This window comes from Trichoderma breve, chromosome 5, assembly GCF_028502605.1.
Source record: "Trichoderma breve strain T069 chromosome 5, whole genome shotgun sequence".
NCBI lineage: Eukaryota > Fungi > Ascomycota > Sordariomycetes > Hypocreales > Hypocreaceae > Trichoderma > Trichoderma breve.
The window spans coordinates 3958570-3981802 of record NC_079236.1 but is presented as its reverse complement, the minus strand read 5'-3'; the positions used below and the strand labels follow the sequence as shown (position 1 = coordinate 3981802).

Sequence of the window (23233 nt, the reverse complement as noted above, 5' to 3'; positions counted from 1 at the left end):
CGATTGTCGTTAATAAGAGATTTACCTTATCCAGCATCTCGTGCGCTTCTTGTGGCAATTTGGGATGAACTTTTGATCGCCGTCGTCGGCCACAACAAAGTCCCTGTGCTAAGCCAGTTGTAGATTAGCCTTTTGAGCAACCAGAAGTTCCAAATACGAGTAAATACTGTATATACAGCATATTATGCTGTACTCCGTACGATCCGACCAATCTCTCTCGGTCTTCTTCCAATTGAATAGCTCAATCGCGGCTGGATAGATAGTGGATAGGGTGAAATTGACTCGCCATCCTTGCAAAGCTACGCTGACAATGATACTCAAGCTCACAGCTATTTATGGTTAGATATAGCCATACTCTGTGTACTTCACCGCTAATTCTACCTACGGTTTCACAAACAGCATTGAAGGTGAGATTTTCGCCTGTTTGATCAACGTAGAAGCCCAGGCCACTACGAGTAAGTAGAAGTGCTGGCACGCTTAATTCGCCACTTCATCGTGTCATAGGGAACAGACGGAGTGCATTATACAGCTGCAGAGCCTCTACAATTAGCGCAAGGAGTAAAAGATTGGCTATCTCATTAGTTTGTCCAGCGCCTGCCGGAGTCCTCAGGATCTATCTCAAAAGTGCTGCTCCGTACTGCCATTTTTGCTTCGCGGCCCGGAACCACGGCACTGTCTGACAGGCCCTGAGCCACTAGCTTCCGACCAATCGATGCTGCGGCTTGCTTTGACCTGCCTATTAAGGGGCTAGATAGCCAAGAACTTCTGAAAAGACCGCGGGGTACGGTAATCGTAATCTTGCAGCCGTGCCAAGTTCTGATATTTTGTCCGACCCCTGCATATATATCCTAGCGCAAACATCCGATCGTTGCGGGTGTACATACACAAGAACAGTAGTTAATCACAACATTGCATCATTAAGTGGAGAGATCGCATTGGATCTTTTGAATGGCATTATCCTCAATTGGCATTGAGCAGCTTCCGAGGCTCAGCTATGATAGTATTATGGAAAGTGCCATAAGAATCCCCAACCCGCCCCGACTCAGGGCAGTGATTTGCTCCATTGTCATCCATTGTCGCGCCCATCATGCCTAAGTCCAAGTCGTCGACAGCTCTGCGGCTGGTCAGCCTCCTTTCCCTTGCCAGTGTGCAGGTGTCTGCCTCCACTGCCTCCGTCCTTGTGGAAAGCCTCGAGAAACTGCCTCACGGATGGACAGCGGCGTCGGCCCCTAGCCCTTCGTCCCAGATCACCTTGCAAGTCGCTCTTACGCAGCAAAACATTGATCAGCTGGAATCGAGGCTCGCAGCAGTATCCACGCCAAACTCTAAGACTTACGGAAACTATCTCGATCTCGATGAGATTAATGAGATCTTCGCGCCTAGCGATGCTAGCAGCGCAGCCGTGGAGTCTTGGCTCAAGTCTCACGGTGTAACCAAGTACACCAAGCAAGGCGCCAGCATCTGGTTTCAAACCGATGTTTCCACTGCAAACTCAATGCTGAGCACAAACTTCCACACTTACAGTGACACTACTGGTGCGAAGAAAGTGAGAACTCTCCAATACTCGATCCCGCAGAACCTTGTCGACCATATCGATCTTATCTCGCCCACGACTTACTTTGGCACCACCAACGCCGCGCGAGCTTTGAAAGCGAGAAGCGTGGCTTCAGTGGCTCGAAGTGTGGCAGCCCGCCAGGAGCCTTCCAGCTGCCAAGGAACTCTGGTCTATGAAGGAAGGACGTTCAATGTCTTCCAACCAGACTGTCTTAGGACAGAATACAATGTTGATGGATACACTCCATCGGCCAAGTCTGGCAGCAGAATCGGATTTGGCTCCTTCTTGAACCAAAGTGCAAGCTTTTCAGATCTTCAGCTCTTTGAGCAGCACTTTGGATTTGCCAGCCAGAACTTCTCCGTCGTTCTGATCAATGGCGGAACAGATTTGCCCCAGCCTCCTTCTGATGACGACGATGGCGAGGCCAACTTGGATGTCCAAAACATTTTGACAATCGCACACCCTCTGCCCATCACAGAGTTCATCACTGCTGGAAGCCCACCGTACTTCCCAGACCCCGTTGAGCCAGCAGGAACTCCCAACGAGAACGAGCCTTACTTGCAGTACTTCGAGTATCTCTTGTCAAAGCCCAACTCCAAGATCCCCCAGGTTATCACCAACTCCTACGGCGACGAGGAGCAGACAGTTCCCCACGCCTATGCTGTTCGAGTGTGCAACCAAATTGGATTGCTGGGACTGCGCGGTATCTCCATCCTGGAGTCTTCCGGTGACGAGGGTGTTGGTGCCTCTTGCGTTGCTACCAACAGCACCACTCCTCAATTCAACCCCATCTTCCCGGTATGTTCTCTCCAACAAGCCCTGATTTTGTGCATCTACTAATTTATCTTCTCTTCAGGCAACATGCCCTTACGTCACTAGCGTAGGTGGAACTGTGAGCTTCAACCCAGAAGTTGCCTGGGATGGTTCATCTGGCGGTTTCAGCTACCACTTCTCTCGCCCCTGGTACCAGGAGGAAGCCGTTGGAAACTACCTAAAGAACCACATCAGCGCCGAGACAAAGAAATACTACAGCCCTTATGTCGATTTCTCTGGACGTGGCTTCCCCGACGTTGCAGCTCACAGTGTGAGCCCTGAGTAAGTCTCGTTTTGATGTGAGCCACTTGAAGGATGCTAACCTAGTACATAGTTACCCCGTGTTCCAGGGTGGTCAACTTACCCCAAGCGGAGGCACTTCCGCAGCTTCCCCTATCGTGGCTAGTATCATTGCTCTCTTGAACGATGCACGTCTCCGCGAAGGCAAGCCCGCACTTGGGTTCCTGAACCCACTGATCTACCAATATGCTTATCAGGGTTTCACGGATATCACAGCCGGTCAATCTGATGGCTGCAACGGCAACAACACCCAGACTGGTGCCCCTCTTCCTGGCGTAAGTCTAAGACCTCATCTCAAGTATATGAAGCAGCAAAACTAACGCTTGGATAGGCCGGCAATGTCCCAGGAGCACACTGGAACGCGACCAAGGGATGGGATCCTACAACTGGATTCGGTGTTCCCAACTTCAAGAAGCTGCTCCAGCTGGTTCGATACATCTAAATTTTGAGTCAGAGTTTTTGCTTGAAGACGAGAATTGCCATCTGAAATGGATAACAATGACGACGATGGATCACGATTAAATAGATGACTTCAACAGCTGTTCATTCAGCTATTCTAATTACATCTAGACATTAATACACACACTTATGTCTCCAATGCTAGAGAGGAGTAGATGTCTGTAAAAAATCGTACTGTAGAGTCTGAGGGAGAGGCTACCGTGTTTCTGCAGAGCGCACATGTGGGGTTCATAATAAGTTACCGCCACGCAAATTGCGTTTGTGAAAACATGTGAGAATGTTGCTGAGTGAACAGAAAAAAGCGCAACATGCACTGCTACATACCAGCTCAAGCCAATCGTTGACGTTTGTGTTACATTATGACGCAGCAGCAAACCCAACGTCTATTAAATTATAGCGCAGTTAGGCAACCCGTCAGCCACGAGTCTGTCAGGCAACAGCCCAACTCCTTGCAGAATATTACATCGGGTCTTTGCATTCTTGTACACTATGTATTGCCATGTAAGTAGATATGTGTCTTGTAACAGTTGTACAAAACTTTTTAATGTTCTATGATTTCCGACGTAATAAGGTAGAAAGGCTCCTGCGCGGATGAAATAAGTACAATACTTGTAATTTTTAATGCTCGTAACAATTTGCTCAATTTCGTAGATGCCCAGAAAGCTTTTTTATTGGACCTGGAGTTTTATATTAAAATTTTATATTAAAAAAAACAACTCAGTCGTATTCATCACCTCGACCTATAGCGAATCAAGAAAATAGATGCCCGACGGCTGTACTTTCAGGTATCTAGACTTTGAGGCATCGGTTGTCGCAACAAATAGATGGAGCTTTTTGAACGGATGCTTATTGCAGTGAAAGACATAAGTTGCAGTACTTATAGCCTCTTGGGCTGCAATATCAGGCTCCCATTGTTTACTTAAGGCCCAACTCTGAGATATATAAAGAGGTTGGCTCAATGTTTCCACGTATGTAACATCTTGCATAACTAACCAAAACATTCTAACCACCGCCAACTGCCGGGTATTCCATCATCTAAGCAATGACAATGTTGATCACAGAAGCAGTATCTGGGATCTATACCGATATGGACAGTACACGACTAGATGTATCGTGAGTACCAGACTCGAATTCCCAATATAGCTACTCGTATTAATTCTACAATTTCCTAGTCCATATGCAGCCCCTAGTGCCGTGCTGCAATTGCAAGATGCTAGTCGGCTTTATGTACCAGCTCATTTACTTGTGAAGAGCCCCAAATTGTCATCTCCAGATGAAAATGGCATCTATCATCTTGATATGCCTCACGAAGTGGCTCATGTCGTCGTTCATTACCTCTTTACCGACACCTATCAGTGCCTTAGACCGAAAGGCTCCTCGCTGAACGAAAAGCTCATCGCTGAGTTTTTAACAAGCATTCGAGTTTATATCGTTGCTCGAGATTACAAATTACCACTACTGGAGGAACTTGCTCAGGCGGAAATAACTAGGCTGGGCAGTGGATTCCGCATTCCCTTGGTATTTGACCTGGTGCAAGAGGCCTATCCTCATCCAAGCCTGGACGATACGTGGCTACGTCAATATCTCAAAAGTCGCCTGAGCATTCTTTTCGCCGACCCCAAAGAACTGTTAGAGTGGGATCCAGCTCTTGAACCAAAGACTACCACTATCAGCGACATACTTTTGAAGAATATATTGGAGCTGCTCCGTGACAATATCGTTTCGTCTCATAGGTTGACCAATGGAACACCTGAAACATCTCAGGCAGGTCTTACACAGGAGGACCCAGTCCCAGTGGAGAAAATAGAGCCACTCAAATCGGTCGAACTTGAGACCATTGAGCTTGATACTGACAGAGGTTCAATGAAGAATGGTATCGAAGTGAAGACAATTAGCAACAACACAGATGAGAGCTATACCAGCACTGTCAAAAATGGCATCCACACAAACAAGAATGGCATTCACACGGATAAGAATGGCATTAATACAAACAAAATTGATACTATTTTAGACAAGAACGGCGTTGACTTGGTCAACGATGATAACGATACGGGGAAAAATGACAACACCCCGACCAAGAGTGATGACGAACTCACAAGAAATGGGACACATACTCCTGTATCCAAGTCCGGGTCCTGTGAGCCAGAGTCTCCAAAGGGAGATAATGTTCTCAATGGCTTGGATCAAAAAGTCAAGGGCGCAGAAGAAAGATTGGAAGGGAAAGACTTCTGGGGACTGAGTTTGAAGAAGAAGAAGAAGAAGAAGGCCGCCAAAGGTTTGATACCAGAGCCGCTCCAGGAAGGGGTGGCTGTTAAAACCTAGCACGCGATGACTACAACCTCGAGCGAGGCTGCGAATTGGGACTCAAAATTGGGATGATGGGAGGCTAAAAGATATTGATTGGTGGCCCCGGAAAAGTTTTTGCTTGCTTGCTTTCTTTTGTTTCGTTTTTCTTAACACTCTCTTTGACTTTTTTCTTCCTTTGTTTCAGATTGCCAAAAATGGGGTGCATGAGTGCAGGGAATTTGTTGTCTTCAAATTGGTTTCATGTGTACACGTGGAGATTATCCGTTCAAGTTTATCAAGTACTAAATTTCACGATCAGTAAGATTCAGGCGTTGAGTTCAATGACAGGAGAGCCATTTGGGGTTCTCTCAAATCTAAGCCCATACTACTATAGTCAAGTTCTGTGTGTTCGCAAAAACTTGCACTAGGTCTGACTTCAGTAGGCACCTTCTCTAAAGCGATAATGTTGTTCCACTTTGCATGGACAGATTATCCACTGCTCCTCATCGTAGTGGCAAGGGAATGCGATCATTTGAGACGGATAATCCCACGTGGAGCATTCGAACTGCGGAAGGTGATTATAGATCAGAGCGACCTTTTGTTTTCCGTCCTCCTACATGAGCGAAAGTGCCGGACTGCATGTGAACTGCGGGGTTTTGTATATCGTTCAATGGCAACACGCTTTTCCTGTGACAGTGCCATCGCGCCTCCAGCCGACTAAGAAGAGATGGCAAAGTGTAGCATTGGGACAAGATAGACAGGGTATATACGATTACGTACGAGAATGAAGGAGATGTTAGACGTCTTAGTTCCCTTGATGTGATAAAAGGGTTCGTATGCGCATACTCTTTGCTTCAGGTTATTACGTGATGTGGTAATCAATACATATTCTCGTCTAGTTGCGGCAGAAAGACAAGTACAGTGGCATGTCATTGCGGGGGAGATGGACTATAATTCGGGGCCAGATGAATTGTACCAGGACCTTGGGCCTTTGCTCACCCATGCCACTTACAGTAGTTTAATATGACGCTTTTAAATGTCGGTCATCATAAAATTACGCCATAGAAGCAACATTCAGAATCTGAATATGCTTTTTATTGACTCTATGTCACACATGCTCACGAAAGTATGGGCTGGCACAGCGTTTAGTGATCATTCATGGATACCAATCCGCATTCTGCTTTGTTTGCTTGTTTGTTTGTTGGGATAACTCGAGCGGGGATGATAACGGAGATTTCAGCGGAAAACAGGGCTTGCGGCGACCTGAAAGATCCCCTGTGCCAATCCTGGACGGCCATCAGTAAAAATTCCAAGAGCCGATTGTTGCCAAGGGCCAAGACTCTTGGCACCCGGCATTGAGGATGATCGATCGTGGAGATCCAATCACTCTGTAATTTTTACTGCCATACCTAAGTTGAAGCAGATCCAAACAATGTTGTATAAAGTGCATCTTGAAGCAGATGGTGACAAACATTTGTGAGATATTTCCAGCATATTGAGCGGAAGTGACACAGACTTAGCCGCAATGCGAGGTCTCTAACCGTAAGACTCAGAACTTTATTGACAATGCTTTTAGTTTTCAGCTACAAAAGCCGATGACATTCGGCCGGTGCCGACGTGGGTTAATTGCGGGCAGATTTGATCCGCCGTTGAAGGCAGCAGTAGTAGTACTGGGAGTGGGCGTAAAACTGCAGGCTTCCGATTATCCGCAGACCTTCCCGATCTGATACTCGCCTCCGTTAAAAACCCTTGTCTCAGGACCATGGAGCAGTGCAATGATGTAACAGGCAGATTTGTGCGCATAATGATAGGATCAGAAGGATCAACCCATAGTTCAAATGACAGGCAATTAATTATAGAGTTAATGATAAGACTCGCCAATCGGCCTATAGATTTAAAGCATGGCTCAGCTACGTGTAGCACGATGAACTACGGGAAAGACACTGTTCAAGTTTGGTGATGGAAGCCGCGGAAATAGTACAATTTCGCTAGTTAGTTGTGAGTTAGCTAGCTGTAATCATAAAAGAAAAAGAATACTAAGTAGCTCAATTAGTGTTTGCTCATCGTATCAATAATCCCCGATTTGGAAGGAGTTCGTGTGAAAACTAGCACATCGGAGCTCAAGTGATCCCGAACAAACATCACAACTATTACTTCAATCGGCAATAGTATGGATCGGCTTTGGTCCGAGATATGGTCACGTCAAGCTTACCACAAAAGGTTGTTTTGGATAAGGCAGGTCTGATAATTCTCAGAACTTTTGAAATGGACTACAACAAAGCGGGGAGCGCATTGACTGGGAATGAGGAAGGTGATCCGAGTCACTCCAACTCTGTTATCATGACATCTTGGCTAATCATGAGGAGTTGAACAATGACCTCAACTTTGGACTTGTTGATGGGAACAACGAAAGACTATGCTGCCAGCAAATGGCTATAAAAACCGATCTCCCTCTGCACTTGGATGCAGAGAAGAGCATCATCCATCGCCTGACAAGCACTCAGTCAAAAGGAAGGATCAATAACAACAGAACAAAGCAAAATGAAGATCAGTCTCATCGTCCTCAACGGCCTCTTGGCTGGTGCCATGGCAGTGCCAACTGGTTCTCAAGTTGTTCACGAAAAGCGAGACACCAACAATGCTCGATGGATCAAGCGTGAGGCGGTCGATCCCAACACCAAGGTTCCAGTCCGGATCGCCTTGAAGCAAAGCAACTTGGATAAGGGCATGGACTATCTTCTTGATGTGTACGTACTTCTTGCGATGCTTGATAACAGCTAAGCGGAAAGCGATCTAATAGATGATGATTAGGTCTCACCCAGAGTCTTCCAACTACGGCAACCACTACACGGCTGACCAAGTTGTTGATCTTTTCGCTCCTAGCGATGAGTCTATCAACAGTGTGAAGGCTTGGCTGGTTAAGTCTGGCGTACCGGCCACTTCCATCACTGCCTCCAAGAGCAAAGGCTGGCTGAGCTTCACAACGACTTCTGGGCAGCTCGAGTCGTTGCTCCACACTTCGTTCAGCACTTATGATCACGTCGATGCTAGAAATGTCCATATTGGTACAGACGAGTACAGTCTTCCCAAGGAAATCTCTCAGCACGTTGACTTCATCACCCCTGGTGTTGTCTTTGCCCCCGTGAAGACATCCGCCAAGAAGGAAAAGCGTGGCCACAAGTCTATTCGCCGCGCTTCCAAGCCCCTTCCCGCTCATATTGCGCAAATTTTGGCAGCAAACCCTCGTAAGTTACGCAATGACTAGAAATAAGGAATACATAGATGGAACACTGACAAGGGCTTCAATACAGGGGCGACATCGACCTGCGGCTCTGCAATTACCCCCCAGTGCATCAAGTCGATGTACAACATTACCGCCGGAACTTCCGCTATTTCTAGCAATGCACTGGGCGTCTTTGAGGTTGAAGATACCTATGCTCAACAAGATCTTACTCAATTCTGGAAGTCATTTGCTACGAACATCCCATCCACTACTGGACCTAAGGTTGATGGAATCGATGGTGCCAAAGCCCCTACCAGCCCTATCAACGCCGGTGGAGAATCTGACTTGGACTTCGAAATCGCTATTCCCATCATCTACCCTCAGACAACAGTCCTCTACCAGTCTTCTGTTAAGAACGATGATATTTTCAACACGTTCCTCGACGCCATTGATGGAAGCTACTGCACATTTTCTGATGATGGCGAGACTGGCGATGACCCTACTGTTGATGGCACAACTCGCAATGAGCAGTGCGGTGCTTTCAAGCCTACCAATGTCATCTCCTTCTCCTACGGCACTGCTGAGGCTGACTACCCTACCTATTATCTTCAAGTATGCGACTTCTTGTAATATTCACTCGTCAAAAAAAGGATTTTTGGTCAGCTAACTAGGTCTTTAGCGTCAATGCGATGAGTTCATGAAGCTCGGTCTTCAGGGCACCAGCATTGTTTTCGCCAGTGGTGACGATGGTGTTGCCCGCCGCTCTGGTCCTTGTCTCGGCTCAAAGCGCAACATCTTCACTCCTGGTGAACCTGCCAGCTGCCCCTATGTTACCTCGGTCGGTGCTACAACTCTTCCATCCGGTAGCGTGCCTGGCGACGAGGAGACTGCTGTTACATCTTTCTCATCTGGCGGCGGTTTCAGCAACATCTGGACCACCCCGAGCTACCAAGCCAGCGCTGTCGCTGCGTAAGTTATAAATATGAATTGCGCTTTAGCTCAAAGCTAACAAGAGTTCCAGTTACTTTGCCAGCCACGACCCCGGCTATGCCTCGTACAACACCTCAGCTGGTGTGATCCCCACCACTGGCGGAATCTACAACAAAGCTGGACGTGGTTACCCCGATGTTTCTGCTGTTGGTGACAACGGTGTTGTTGTCAACGACGAGGAGCAAGTCCTTGAAGGCGGTACCTCTATGGCCACTCCTCTGTTCGCTGGCATCTTGACCCGAATCAACGAAGAGCGTATCACTGCCGGCAAGAGCCCGATCGGTTTCGCCAACCCTGCACTTTATGCCAACCCTGCCATGTTCAACGACATCACCGTCGGCAACCAAGCCAAGGGTGGCCCCAACGGCGATAGCGGTGCCAGTGCTTGCGGTAACAAGGGCTTCTCCGCCGTTGCTGGTTGGGACCCAGTGACTGGTCTGGGAACACCCAACTACCCTGCTCTGCTGGAGTATTTCCTCGGTCTCCCATAATTGGAGATACAAAAGAGTAAAATGAATGCACCGATATCAGCGCAAATACAATAGCAAATGAAGGAGGATTGAAGTGTATTGTATTATTTCTAGCTGTTAGTTAGCAATTCAGTAAATATAGCTGAAGCATTCGAAGCCAAGTATTGTGCCAAATTTAAAGTGGAGTGAAAGTATCAATGATTGCATGATTTATGGAAGCGCTTATTTGAGAGCAAGTATAAGAGTGTCTGAAAATACGTAATCAATTCAATAATATCGTAAGAATCGAAAGCTATAGCCATTGGACCTTTGAAGATGATACAAAGAACTATATACAACATTTGTATATATATACAATACTTTTTCTGTATGTACAGCTTGCTTTTATATACAAGATTGATGCAGGACAAAAAAGATCATAGAGTCAGGTTACGTGAACCTGTGTCATAATTTGCCTATAATCTAGCGACGTCGGCGGGTGGCTCGCTCAGATCGCTTGTCGACAGAGCGGCGCTGGTTGACAGGACCGGTAGGTTGACCAGGAGCATTGGTGTCGAAATCGTAAAGGGTCTCATCAACAATCTCCCAAGAGATGTCAATGTGTCCGGCGAAGCATGCGTTGCTGTTAAGCTCACTGAGGACGGAGTAGCTGAAGTCCAGTCCAGGAGCACCGTTGGGGTTCCAGACAGTGTTGGTCTTGGAGCCAGTGCCGCAACGCTGGCATCCGTCACCAATGAAGAGTGGGAGATCCGACTGGACACCATTGGCGGTGACGATGACACGCTTTCCACAGTAATCAGCCAGGTTGCCGGCGATTTGAGTGTGGTTCATAGCAACGAGGTAGTTGCTGTTGATCTGATCCAAAGAGAGACCAGTGAAAAAGTTGCACTCAACGAAGCCGAGGTTTTGGTTGGCAAAGCTGGTGCCGCAAGCTTCTACCTGCTCGATATCATAGTAGTAGGTTCCAAACCCAGTGCCGCTGTCAATCACGGCCTGGGAAAAGGCAGATGCGGCAAAAAGGCCGATCGAAGCAAGAACTTGGCTCTTCATCTTGACTTTGGGGTGTCTTTATAGACTTTAAGGAATGAATGAAGGAATGAATGGAAAAGATATTCACAAGGAGTGACTTGCCTGGTAAGGACTGCTGTTGAGAAAAGCTATTGGGACATTTCCAGGCGAGATCAAACACTACTTATATACAGATGGAACAACGGCCTGCTACAGTATAATCCTCTTGTGAAAATTTGACAGAAGCAACGAAGCAACGTTTACGTGAACACTAGCTACTCACCAGTATGCTGTAAGACAACAGCCCGAAACATATTGAGACCCTTCAAATCCAGTGCAGTGACAGAAAAGGCATAGTCCTAGAGCTACCTATCGTCTGATATAAGCACTCTATCAAAGCTGTCCTGCCGCTTTAGGCAGGGAGTCGACGTTGCTACAGCGCTAAACTACGCTAGGTGGGAATCCGTTTAATTACTTCTGCCTTCAGATGGTGAATTAATAGCTATGCGTTTCATAACATTGCCTGAACGGAAGGTCAAAAACGCGTTTGCAGTGGGCACGATTCAAAGGAGATTTTTTTCTGATCAATCACGGCACATCGTTGCCGATCAAGTGCCACAAATAGGGAATCCGCCTAACGTTACGTCTCGCTATGCAGGAACGCGATCACAAACCTATACCCACGTTCTCGCTTCTCACGGCACCGACTGAACTACTCAACTGCCAAGTCTAGGCATGGCCTCATATTATAATTACTACATAGAGATGACGACGACTTTGGAGACGCGGCTGTTGGTCCATCTTCGCCGAGTAACCATCATTAATACCTCAAGATTATACCGCAGTCCCATTTCCCCTAAACGGCGGCTTGTGTATCTTGACATATTTATATTGATATGATACGGGATTATTGTTGTAAATGCTGGACCTTTTAAATTCTCATTACGATGCATTTCGATAGTTGTTGTCCTCTTAGAGTCAGATTATTTTATAGAAACTCGGAGTGCGACCGCATGTCTATTCTCGCAAGTTCCTTCTATAGGGGGCAGCTGGGAATAACTTCCGCCTTGCGTCGTTATCTACCTGCTGCTTTTGACTTGTCAGGGGGAGTGATTGGAGTGTTGAAGACTGCCAGTTTCATTTCATCTTACGTGGAGTAAAACAGTCAAGGATAGGTCCAACATTTAGTGAATATAGTACTTTACATAAGCATTGCCATACGTACACACTAGACACTCTGAGAGAACAATACTCGTTTATTGATTCAAATCTAATTGTAATAGTCTATAAGTGAGATAACTTAAGAAATAACTTTCTAGACAAAAATCGAGATAGACTGTAATGAAAGTAGCTTCGTGTTGACTAGACTTTAGTTCATACCAAGCCTCACAACGGGCTACCAAAATAAGCCTCTGTCAAATTAAAAATAATCAGCAACTAACACATCTCGGCGAATCCGAATGCATCAATTGCCAAATGTAGATTGAATATTTGCGCTTGTGTCGTGGCTTTATGCGCACATCAAACCACTAAGGATAGAACGGCAACGAATTGCAGCGCTAGTGTAATCAGTTGAGCGCTTTACAGGGTGGTTTTGCCAAATACGGAATATGGCATTTCACGTTAATGGCATCCTCGTCTTTGTAGTTCCCACAGCCCTATAGGCTGAGAGAAAAATATAAGAAGACATGGCCTTACTGCCTTCTGCCTGGATCCATCTGTCAAATCGTGGTTCTAGGTTCAGTGGAACTCTACGGAACATGAGGAGGTAGAAATCGGGCACTACTGCTCCATAATGCCTTATTTTGATAGGACTCGTAAGTGTATAATGCTCAGAAAAGTATTATATGCTGAATGCTATTTATAGTTGCGATTCTTCTTAACTTTTTGATGATATACCTTTCAATATAGGTTTATTGACCTTCGCCGGCTTTCTATGGAGTAGCCTGGCCATCTGCTTTGATAACTGTGGCAATTATATCTTTTAGTTCGTCTTTTGATCTCAAGAAATCGATTGTCATTATCAAGTCGAATGCAGCTCTCCACATCAAGCCATGGAGACAAGGGCCAATAGAATATCTGATAATCTTGAGCTCCAGCCCTATCCTAGCCTTCTAAGCTTCTTGATCAGCAGCGAATGTAGCTTTAATTTCTCGATTGTGAAGTATTAATTTGAGATGTGGGCAACGTTCTCTGAGAGTGGATCCTCTCGCATCCTGTCCTTGAATAGCAGACGCAACCCAAAGATGTTAGCTTTTGGTCTCCTCAGGACGAAGTAAGATATTAACAACGGCCCAGCAAACATCAAATATGGTCGTAACACCAATTCGAATATCACCGTTGTCCCATATATCAGCTGTGGCCGTCTTCCATGCCAAAAAGAAAGTGTTCAATGCCCTATTCAAGAAATGGTACAGTATACAGATAGGACGAGTACATCAAGTTGGATTTGCTGAGCATATTCTGTATTACAGTTTTTGGAGCACGGTTAGGAATAGTCTGGGATGCCGTGATTCTCACATCCACATCATATTTAGATGAAATGACTTTATTGGTGCCGGATATGGATGAAGCTTCGACAAGGGCTTTATGTTGATCGAAGTGTAGGTGACTTGGTGTTGACACAACAGCATCTCTTGACTTTGAAGAGTTTAGATAAGAGAACCTTGTTCCTCGTAGCCAGCCACCGCAATATTAAAATGGTCGAATTATGCTGTGCTGCTTGAGACTTTAATGAGAAGCGTAACGTCGAATGTTCAAGCGTTCCGAAGATTTTGAACACTAGCTGGCCGGAGATATCCTGTTGCACCGACAACTGTCACAGATAGAAGTCATGGTTACTTGTGAGTACGAAGCGACCCTAGGCAGGCAAGGTCTTGAACCTAACGCTGTCTTGAGAAGGAAACTGTAGAAGCAATTAGTGTGAGACAGTCTTGTTTGGTGAGGTGCATGGCCTGTATCTTGGAGAAGCGAAGCTGAGGTTGAAGCGGTGGACATATGAAGTTCTATTAAAGCCGCAGGGGATTTCATATTGGTTGGATTGCGCAAATAAATAAGATTATGGAAATGGACTTGTAGATGGGGAAAGAAAATACATACGTACAAATATATATATATATAGTATGTATGTATGTATATATATTATCATCCTGTTCCTAAAGCAGTATCACCCCTATCATTATCACGCCTCATATCTGTATTACAAACATGATTCCAGCTATTCCAAGACAACTCGGAACTCTGTAAAGAGAGCAATCCGTCACTCACTTGCATAAAGATACTGACCAACGAGATTTGCATCACTAAGCTGATGCTTGCATGCGTTACTCAATAGTATTCCACTTGGGATCGAGCTGAAAGACCGTAGCTAAATATATATGCGTAACCCTGCACTTCTGCTCAGAAGGAATTCGAAACATACATTACTCAGTCTAACATCAAATACTGGGTTCCTAAATTCTGTTCACAATAGCTACAAAAGTGACTCTAAGAGCCATTCATCGATATAGCTAGTTAAGCTCAGATGTATAGTACATTGAAGCTTTTTAGAAGCCTATGGGTTCTAATAATGCTTTGCCTAAATAAAACAGGGAGAAACAGTAAAAGCTATGATGAATAGATAAGAGATACGCCTCTTTATACATCATCTGATCTTATGATTAAAATGACACAATCGTTCAAGCTTGTTCCAAAACTAGTGACCATGGTGTAGGCATGAAAAGGTCATTGAGTGCATCTACGGTCAAGCTCGGCCTTTCAAAAACAATTAACAGCCTGAGAAAGGAGAAAAATTAGGGATTTACAGGGTGAATCAATGTGGTGCTCAAAAGGAGATTAATTTACCCAATTCTCATCCATGGGCGTGCATTATCATTAAACCTAAACAAGCAACAAACAACTATAACATGTTGTATTGCGCTCTGCATTATGCCTTGAGCTAGCAATGGAGGTTCCTTTCCCTCTTCATATATGCTTGACCATGTCTTCGTAAGACTATGCATTAGCCTAAAATGCTAGAGCAACATTTACTGCATTCAAGCAGCTACGATATCCTCGCCAGCTGATGCCCGAATAACTTCCACAACCTTGCCTGGCATGCTCAACATCGGGGAGTGGCTGGAAGAGCAAACATAAGAAGTAAGGCCGGGACCTCCGATGCTAGCCATGGCTTGCTGAGCAACAAAAGGAATGGCATTATCTTTCTCACAGAGAAGATATGATGCCGGAACCTCTTGGTACGCTGGGTAAGTCAGGTTGGTGTAGAAGGAAGGCTTGGCCTGGTGGTTCAACTTGGCGATTGCGTCCTTGGTCTGATGCTCCGGCAGATCATTATAGAAGATATTTTCCGCCCCTTCGACAGTCATTTTGTCACCCTTGATTTCTCGTTAGCAATACAGAGCTTTGAATGAATACGAAGCATATGAGACCGCCATTTAGGTCTAGCGTCGTCCAGTGCCTTTGGAGACTATCACTTACGTCAAACACAACCCATGGGGGCATGAAACCAAGGAATGAAGCTAGAGAAGTCGCTGGGGGGAGCAAAAAGGCCGTGACATAAACTAGCGATATAACTCCGCCAAGTTTACCTTCAGCTTGTCGGTCCTTCTTTAATAAACCCTTCGCGCTCTCCGTGCCTGGAATACCGCCGTAGGAATGCATAACCAGGATTATGTCTTTTCCAGCGTCTGCCAGTTTAGATATCGACTTCTGAATGTGTGATGCATCTTCTGCCACTGAGGTGCTGGATTCTCCCCCTGAGGAAAGCAGCTGGACTGTGCTGAAAGGATATCCGTACTCCTCTAGCTGTAAAGTAACGGCGTCCCAGCAGTCTGGTTCGTGCCAAGCACCAGGGACCAGGAAGATTGTCGGTTTCTCGGCGGTAACAATGGAACCCATGTTGTCTTGTAGTGTTTATGTGTAGACTGGTTAGAAAAGGGGTTAAATATTTGAGCTTGTTGTTCTCTGCATTAGTATCAGCAGCGTAACCAAACGTCCAAACTCGGGACAGACATGTCGCTCTTATTATACTTTAGGCCAGCTCATCACCCTTTTCGGAATCCCTGTTATCAGAAGTAATGAATGAAACCCGTCGTGATTTCATTTGCACCAATGGATATGCGAGATTCGTGCAGACAATATCGGAGTACAGGCATAGAGCTTTCCAGTTGCAGAGCGAAGTGGAGAAAACCGGGATATGCATGCTGCAATATTGAAGGCGCATGAACTACAACGACCAATATGTCCTACATTAAACCAGGGGATGATAACTGTATGTACCACTTGTACTGCTGTTGGTCGTAACCAACACCGCCCACACTTGAATGTCATCACAAGCAATGGTGGTCCACACAAAGGAGTAGCACTATCAGGGCTAGTTGAATAAGTACGAGTAAAGATAGGCATTAGCATTCCAGCACCGCACTATATCCGAAGTTGATTCATATTTGTGCATCTATGAAAAGAGAATGCTTGTTGCGGCGCAAAAGGTCGGTCTCATGCCCGCAGATCATTCTAGGACCTAGTAATTCTCCCCTGAAGCATCGTCTGAAACGAACACCCGTCAGTTTCATTATTCTTCAGCTCTTCATGCCTGGTAGAGAAGATCAAATTAATACTATATCTTCACCGATTGATATCCTTGGCAAAGTGATACCATGGCGTCCACTAGTAATACTGGGGTAAATCCTTCACCTGCTGATTTGCGCAAAGATGCAGCGCTCGTACCACCATTAACTGCATTGGCAATAGCATCGAATGGCCTAGACGCAGAGAAGCCGAGAAAATATGCCGATACTCCTGAAATTACGAGCCAACATGAAAAGGCCTGGCGACAGCCGATGGAATTCCTCCTGTCGTATGAAGTCAAGGGGGTTATGCTTGAAACGGGACATGTTAATTGCTGATCTTCAACTAATCGTCGCGCCGCTTAGCTCTATATAGTAATTGCCACGGCCAGTGCCAACAATGATTCATAAGAGGCTAATGCAGACAAGGGCCCTTGCAGCGTTGGCAGCCCTGCTCCCCTGGGTCAGGATTGCAAAATTGGCGAAACTGCAGGTGTATCTTCAAGAGACGAGCGACCTCCGCAGTTTGCCACGGGGTCATTGCAGGTCGGCGGCGCCGTATTGTATGAATGGACTTGTTGGAAGTGTGTCAGTGCCCATAATAAAATGGCATGGATATCAGATGCAGTTGGTTTACAAGAATGATAGAAAGGGTGGAAGGTGGATTGCTATATACATTGGAGGCTTAAAGAGATATCCCGTTCCAACATACCGTCCTGTCATATCTCGTAAGCCTCTACAACTGCTCTCGCAATCATGAGTTCGGGGCCACCACCGGGTATTGATCTCTATGCCGACATCAAACACAGTGTCATCAGCCCTGTCATTGCATTGATGGTCCTGTCGGCGATATGTGTGGCACTCCGCATTGTGGCTAAGTTTACTACCAACGTGAAGCTTCAGCTAGATGACTACTTTCTATTCGCAGCCTTGGTAGGTATTCTTCTTAGGGCGGCTGTTGCTATTGCTAACGTTATCTACCTTTAGGTGGTGGCTTGGGGGACAGGAGCTGCAACCATATTGGGTTCGTGATGCGAAAACCTCCACATTCGACTCGATGCTAATGTGGTCTATAGCGTGCTACAAAGGAATTGGAAAGCATATCTGGAATCCGACAGTCCAACTCGAAGAGGTGATGAAAGTGAGTAACTCCCCACGCCAGGAAGCCGAATCACAGTGTAATAACAATTTATGTCTCCTAGATTCTCTGGGCATACGAGTTCCTCTACGGCTCCGTCATTCCGTTGACCAAACTGTCTCTCATCTTCTTCTATTACCGACTCTTCCACGTATCAACCTTCCGCAAAGTTCTCTGGTTTGTGTTGTTTCTTGTTGTTGGTTGGTGGATTGCCATTCTTGTCACTTCCATCACTCAATGCCGACCATACAACTACTTTTGGAAGCAATACGTGGATCCAACAGCTATCGGAACATGCATAAATATTCCTCATTTCTTCGTTGGCAACGCAGCGGCCAGCGTTGCCACTGATTTTATGATCCTGTTGACCCCGATACCCATGGTCTGGGGCCTACAGATGCCTGTCGCGCAGCGACTGAGCGTTTTGGGTATATTTTTCTTGGGTGGATTGTACGTAACGGTTTCCATCCTCTTTCGGATCTCTGCTAACAATATGACCAACTTGCAGTGTATGCGTTGCTGGAATTGTTCGCATTGTTGTTTTGCTCCAGATGTTTAAATCGGCCGACCTTACGTGGAATATGTCTCAAGCATTTATTTGGTCTTCCGTCGAGCCCAACATTGGTATCGTCTGTGCCTGCTTACCTACTCTTCGACCTCTATTACGACGATGCATACCAGACTGGTTCGCGGGCAGCAGCCTCAACAAGTCCGGTTCGACACCACACTATGGAACAGACTATTCATCGAGACTTCGTTCGCAGACGGGAGATTTTTACGCCCTTACAGATCGTAACGGATCAAATAAAGACAAAAGCGATGACGAAATGGGTTTAACGAACAATTTTCAGTCAGATGGACACCAGCCTCGAGTGAGCACAGGAGATGCCGCGGCTCACGAAGAAACCCACAACGGCATCATGGTAAAGCATGAGATTAATTGGAGTTCAACATCGGCATTACATCCCCAATAATGCTAACAGTCGACTTGTTGGTTCTCTAAAGCCGGAGTTCTAAAAGCTTGATTTTAGTTTCTGGTGATATCTAAATCGCCCGGCAAAATCTGAATCTTGCACTGCTGACGACTTGAGCGCTCAGCAAGTTTTCTTTTATTTTACGACATCGTTACAGGCATAACGCAATGGAAAAACGGTTAGCATATACCACGTTAGATAATGTACTCCTAATACTAGATCTTAAACATTGAGCAACCCTCTTCAGGACGGAAAAATTACGAACAAATTCCCTAGGAAAGATATAGGGAGGGGCCTATTGGCCGCAAATTCTTGTCCGTTGGATTTGGGATTGAGTGAGCTGGATTCCGTTGGTGCGAAGCCACTTGAGAATACGCGAAACCCGGAAGACAGCCCCCAAGTCCGTAGACTTCCCTCTATCCTGCCATTCTCCACCTCGGGTATTCCATCCCCTACCTACCCCGGTTTATGTGGTGCCTGGACCAACTTCAGGATACAAGTCTGCTGAAAATGACTGTCATTTGCTCACAATTCTTCATACAAGCACGCATCAACAGATAACCTAGATTCTTCTCAGTTAGGGGTTACTGAACCTAGTGTCCTTCGTTACCCAAAGCGAGCCCATGCAATGCTGGGATCGGTCTAATTGAGAAGCAAGGGAACCGGCAGTTCCACACGCTACGGGAATGCCTCTACCGTTCTACGGCACTCTTGTAATAATTTAGCGTCGCTTGTCGTAGGCTGCAGTTAATTCCATGCAACTATCCAGCATCGCTACTTTTACTACCCTTCAACGTCGTAGCAGTACGGAGTATTGTAGGGGCTGCCCTGAATAGTATTTATGGAGCAAAAGGGCCAGGGTAAAAACAGAGCCCAGCGGCTGCTCCCTCGGGTATGTCGCTACTCCAGCTCCGAGTAGACTAAGAGCCCCGGTAATCGGGTGCATGAAGCTCTAACGGTGATCACACTGACGCGTGTGCTGTTATTAAATTAGCCCAGGAGATCATGGCGGTCACAGACTCACGCGGGACATCGGCGCTATCATAATGCTGACTTCCTCTTAGTAATGGTTGAGCATCCTGGTCCTGCTATCTCCCCGTCACGTTTTTTTGACAATCAACGTCAAAATTACAAGGATATGCTATTAGGGCTGTGATTGGTGTCATGTATGAGACCACGGCTTTCTTGTCATGCCATTCAACTCCACAATCCGTAAACCGTATTTCGTGTCATGAAGAGATTTCCGAGTCCAGAACATGGATAAAAGACCGCATTATTCCGGGATCAAGGTTTATCACTGTACACACGAGTAGTGCGCTGCAGCGGATTTTAGCACTCCAGCCCATCAAGCCCCTAGGTAATATTTTTGACGGATGTGCTATCCATGAGGTCTTGATCACGCCACGACAAAGCATACGAGTAATACCATTCACTCGCTCCATGAATTTTTCGATTTTTTCCGCTGTATGGACTTGGGCAAGGGGATTTGTCCGTCGAAAGGTCGAGAGCTTCTTAGTGCAGTTGCATTTCTCTAAATGTTGAATAAACAGGATATTTTAGCCCCTTTCTCATGTAGACAGTAACCCAGCTTGCCCAGATGCCAAGACCATTGGCACGTTTAGAATTATTCTTCAGGTACGGAGTAGATCATCGCTACCACCGTCGCTGTATTTGGTCAATACGGAGTACTTTTTCCGTCGTTCCAGGATGTGCCAACAGCAGAACCCTGGACTCATGCAGGTAAATATGTAATTGGTATAGGGTGACATGGATGACATCCCAGGCTCCCAACGGTCAACAGCGGTACTCTCTGTACCTTGGGAACTTTACAAAGAGTAATTTATGAAGGCAGCCATCGGGCTCGCAAACAGATGCCTCCTTGTCTGCTATCAGAAATCGCCCCCAATGGCTGTATGGTTACAAGTAGCCATAGAACCAATTTGTTCGACCTCCCATCTGCTGAAATAGTGCTCGTCGCGCGAGAATGCATCTAGTATAAGAACTAGTGAAATCTATTTCATAAATGTATAAATTCAGGTTCGCAGTAGTATATAAACCATTGGAGACAGCAATACTCGGTGCCAGTTGGTCAGTCATCTAGGTGGCTCGCCCGGGTTGTGGGCGACATGGAAAGCGGCCAGCGCGATGCTTTGGTTGCTAGATTGAACGAAGACTTTATCTTTAGGATAGTGTTTGCACACTTCCATCAACACATACTGAGTAGACAGCAGAACTAAATGAGGATAGATTAGTCCAGCTTTCCGCCCACTGATACTCGTCATTCAAAGCGTAACGGAGTGCTGCGAGGGTCCGCACCCCGATGCTAGCATGATCAGGGAAAGCCAGGCCACAAATCCTGTCTCCCACTTTGAACTGGGTGACTGCAGAGGAACTTCTTTGTTGCTGAAGTCCATCACCTGGACATCAATCTCGATCTCGCCCTCTAGAAGTTCAGCAGCAGAAGTTTGTGTAAATATCCGAGCTTGTGAATCGCGATCAATATCTCCGATCATATGTCGGCCCTTGATATCAGGAAACGCTTTGATCTCCGGGTAAATACTAGCTTCAAGTTTCTGTTGAACATGCCCGTTTAGAGCTGGCAATACTTTCCGAGTCGCACTTCCGGTACCATTACCAACTTCAATGATCTTGAGCGTCGGGTTCTTATCAGACAAAAGCGAGACAATTTCAGTCAATGCCCCACTCTCCTCGTTATATATCGCCACTTTTGCATAGGGGTATATCCAAAGACGACCTCTTTCTATTCTTCGAGCACCTAATAAAAGCAGACCAAGCCGATAGCGAGTATTACAAGTGGATGATTTGCTCTAAGTTCCCCAAACTCGTTTCACCTACATACAGCCTCTTATAGAGCTTTCCAAATACCATGCACTCTTTACGAACCAAGACCGTAGGTTACCTTAGCCATTACAATACCTATCAGGTATTTGTAGTTAACATTGAGAGTGGTATCTTGACATAAGATAGTAACTTTAGATTGATAACTAGGGAAAAAGGACCAGAGGCCCTAAAAACCCTAAGACAGACTTTGTAACAAAGTCCAAGGCAATTACCAATAACTAATACAGATGCCTCCTTTATGGTCCACCAGATTGCTAGTTGTTAATCCACCATCTATAATTCTTATAGTTACACTGCGCTGCGCCAATACCGCAGAGATAACCACCACGTTTGTTATTAGCATTAGGCGAGGTAATGCGGGCCCTGTTACCTCTTGAGATGCTTCCGCATCCATTTCTCAGGCTATTGAAGACATTGTAATTCGTATGTGCCATCATGTATCTCACACAAACTCGCTCATTTTGCTGGCCTGTACAAGTATATGTATTACCCGTTGACCTGCTTTGTTCCACAGCGAAGCCGACACTGGCCCACCGGGTAAGAGCACCTGCAACTGAAAATCCGATAGCGTAGGATGTAGAATCCTCGCGGCCAGCACTGCACTCACTCGCAGCACCACAAAAGATGTTTTCCTAGCAACAATTAGTTTTCTCCATGCCCATTGTTTCACATATAGAAATTAAGCACAGCAAACTCACACTGAGTTGGATAAACTGCATGCTCTGGGTTGGGCTGCCGTCACCGTCTTTCTCAGTGAACGGACTCCATTGTATGCACGGGCTTGGTGTTTGGCGTTTACTAAGCTCAGTGTCCAATTCAGTAGATTTGAAGTCGGTAGAGTTGAAGTCTGTTGAGCTGCCCTCAGTCGGTGGGTCGAATGCTGGCTGCAGAGCCTCATTCTCCAAAATGGCTGAAAAGAAAGTGTCCGTCACACATGTGGAAAGTTCTTCTGTAGCAACCGGAATCAGTTGTTTAGTTGCTGGAATAGTAGCATCGCACTCAATTAGCAAGATATCTTCTCCAAATAGTCTGCTGCATGAAATGCCACCAGAAGCATCGGTATCTGAATGGATTGTATACACATTGTTGCCAATCGTGATGCTTCCAGTGCCACTGCCGTTATCATCGAGCTGGGAAATAATCGGAAATTGTGCAAAATTTCCCGTGTTGAGAGTAGCCGAACAGCTCTTACCGATGGTCACGTCCCGATCCCTTGTAAGTACTGTCAGAGCCGTCTGTGAAGCGGCCCTGTCAACACCGATTCGAATGCGCACAGGCGTATTGCCGCGCACATCACGGTAGGACGGGATGGCAGCAGCAATGCTGACCAGCAGAGTAGTTATGGGAAATAGCTGCATATTGCCCAGTACCTCACGACAGTGAAGTAGTAACATGGGATGAAACGAAATACTCTTATAAAGATATGAGAGAATAATGAATGGGGAGCTCTGCTGCATCATATCCATTCATATCGACAGTTAATGAGACCTTTTATACGTATGAGATCCCGTGGCCAACCACGGGTGAACGCGCGTCCTCGAACGAGAGCAATTATCTTGCCTCAAGCCGTCAGTTGAAGGATTTGTGCCGA

The 23233-nt window shown here is 46.0% G+C and overlaps 7 protein-coding genes across 7 annotated transcripts; 4 read left to right on the top strand and 3 right to left on the bottom strand.

The window, feature by feature from the left end:
- Positions 1 to 1087: 1087 nt before the first annotated feature.
- Positions 1088 to 3110, top strand: T069G_08837 (pro-kumamolisin, activation domain-containing protein; the record flags this gene model as incomplete). Its single annotated transcript, XM_056176047.1, has 4 exons — positions 1088 to 2353; positions 2412 to 2637; positions 2696 to 2943; positions 3000 to 3110. The coding sequence occupies 4 exons, from the start codon at positions 1088 to 1090 to the stop codon at positions 3108 to 3110; spliced, it is 1851 nt and encodes a 616-aa protein (XP_056026996.1).
- A 1316-nt stretch (positions 3111 to 4426) lies between these two features.
- T069G_08836 (uncharacterized protein) lies at positions 4427 to 5449 on the top strand (the record flags this gene model as incomplete). Its single annotated transcript, XM_056176046.1, has 1 exon — positions 4427 to 5449. The coding sequence occupies one exon, from the start codon at positions 4427 to 4429 to the stop codon at positions 5447 to 5449; it is 1023 nt and encodes a 340-aa protein (XP_056026995.1).
- Positions 5450 to 7954: 2505 nt separating this feature from the next.
- Positions 7955 to 10117, top strand: T069G_08835 (pro-kumamolisin, activation domain-containing protein; the record flags this gene model as incomplete). The annotated part of the gene is made up of 5 exons (XM_056176045.1): positions 7955 to 8160; positions 8225 to 8658; positions 8725 to 9248; positions 9316 to 9605; positions 9658 to 10117. The coding sequence occupies 5 exons, from the start codon at positions 7955 to 7957 to the stop codon at positions 10115 to 10117; spliced, it is 1914 nt and encodes a 637-aa protein (XP_056026994.1).
- A 441-nt stretch (positions 10118 to 10558) lies between these two features.
- On the bottom strand, positions 10559 to 11146 carry T069G_08834 (uncharacterized protein; the record flags this gene model as incomplete). Its single annotated transcript, XM_056176044.1, has 1 exon — positions 10559 to 11146. The coding sequence occupies one exon, from the start codon at positions 11144 to 11146 to the stop codon at positions 10559 to 10561; it is 588 nt and encodes a 195-aa protein (XP_056026993.1).
- A 3992-nt stretch (positions 11147 to 15138) lies between these two features.
- Positions 15139 to 16000, bottom strand: T069G_08833 (alpha/beta hydrolase family domain-containing protein; the record flags this gene model as incomplete). The annotated part of the gene is made up of 2 exons (XM_056176043.1): positions 15139 to 15477; positions 15581 to 16000. 2 exons carry the CDS (start codon positions 15998 to 16000, stop codon positions 15139 to 15141), a joined length of 759 nt encoding a protein of 252 aa, XP_056026992.1.
- A 1424-nt stretch (positions 16001 to 17424) lies between these two features.
- Positions 17425 to 18780, top strand: T069G_08832 (uncharacterized protein; the record flags this gene model as incomplete). Its single annotated transcript, XM_056176042.1, has 5 exons — positions 17425 to 17601; positions 17656 to 17692; positions 17745 to 17809; positions 17871 to 18256; positions 18315 to 18780. The coding sequence occupies 5 exons, from the start codon at positions 17425 to 17427 to the stop codon at positions 18778 to 18780; spliced, it is 1131 nt and encodes a 376-aa protein (XP_056026991.1).
- A 2282-nt stretch (positions 18781 to 21062) lies between these two features.
- T069G_08831 (uncharacterized protein) lies at positions 21063 to 23000 on the bottom strand (the record flags this gene model as incomplete). Its single annotated transcript, XM_056176041.1, has 4 exons — positions 21063 to 21505; positions 21685 to 21753; positions 22133 to 22274; positions 22341 to 23000. 4 exons carry the CDS (start codon positions 22998 to 23000, stop codon positions 21063 to 21065), a joined length of 1314 nt encoding a protein of 437 aa, XP_056026990.1.
- Positions 23001 to 23233: the final 233 nt, after the last annotated feature.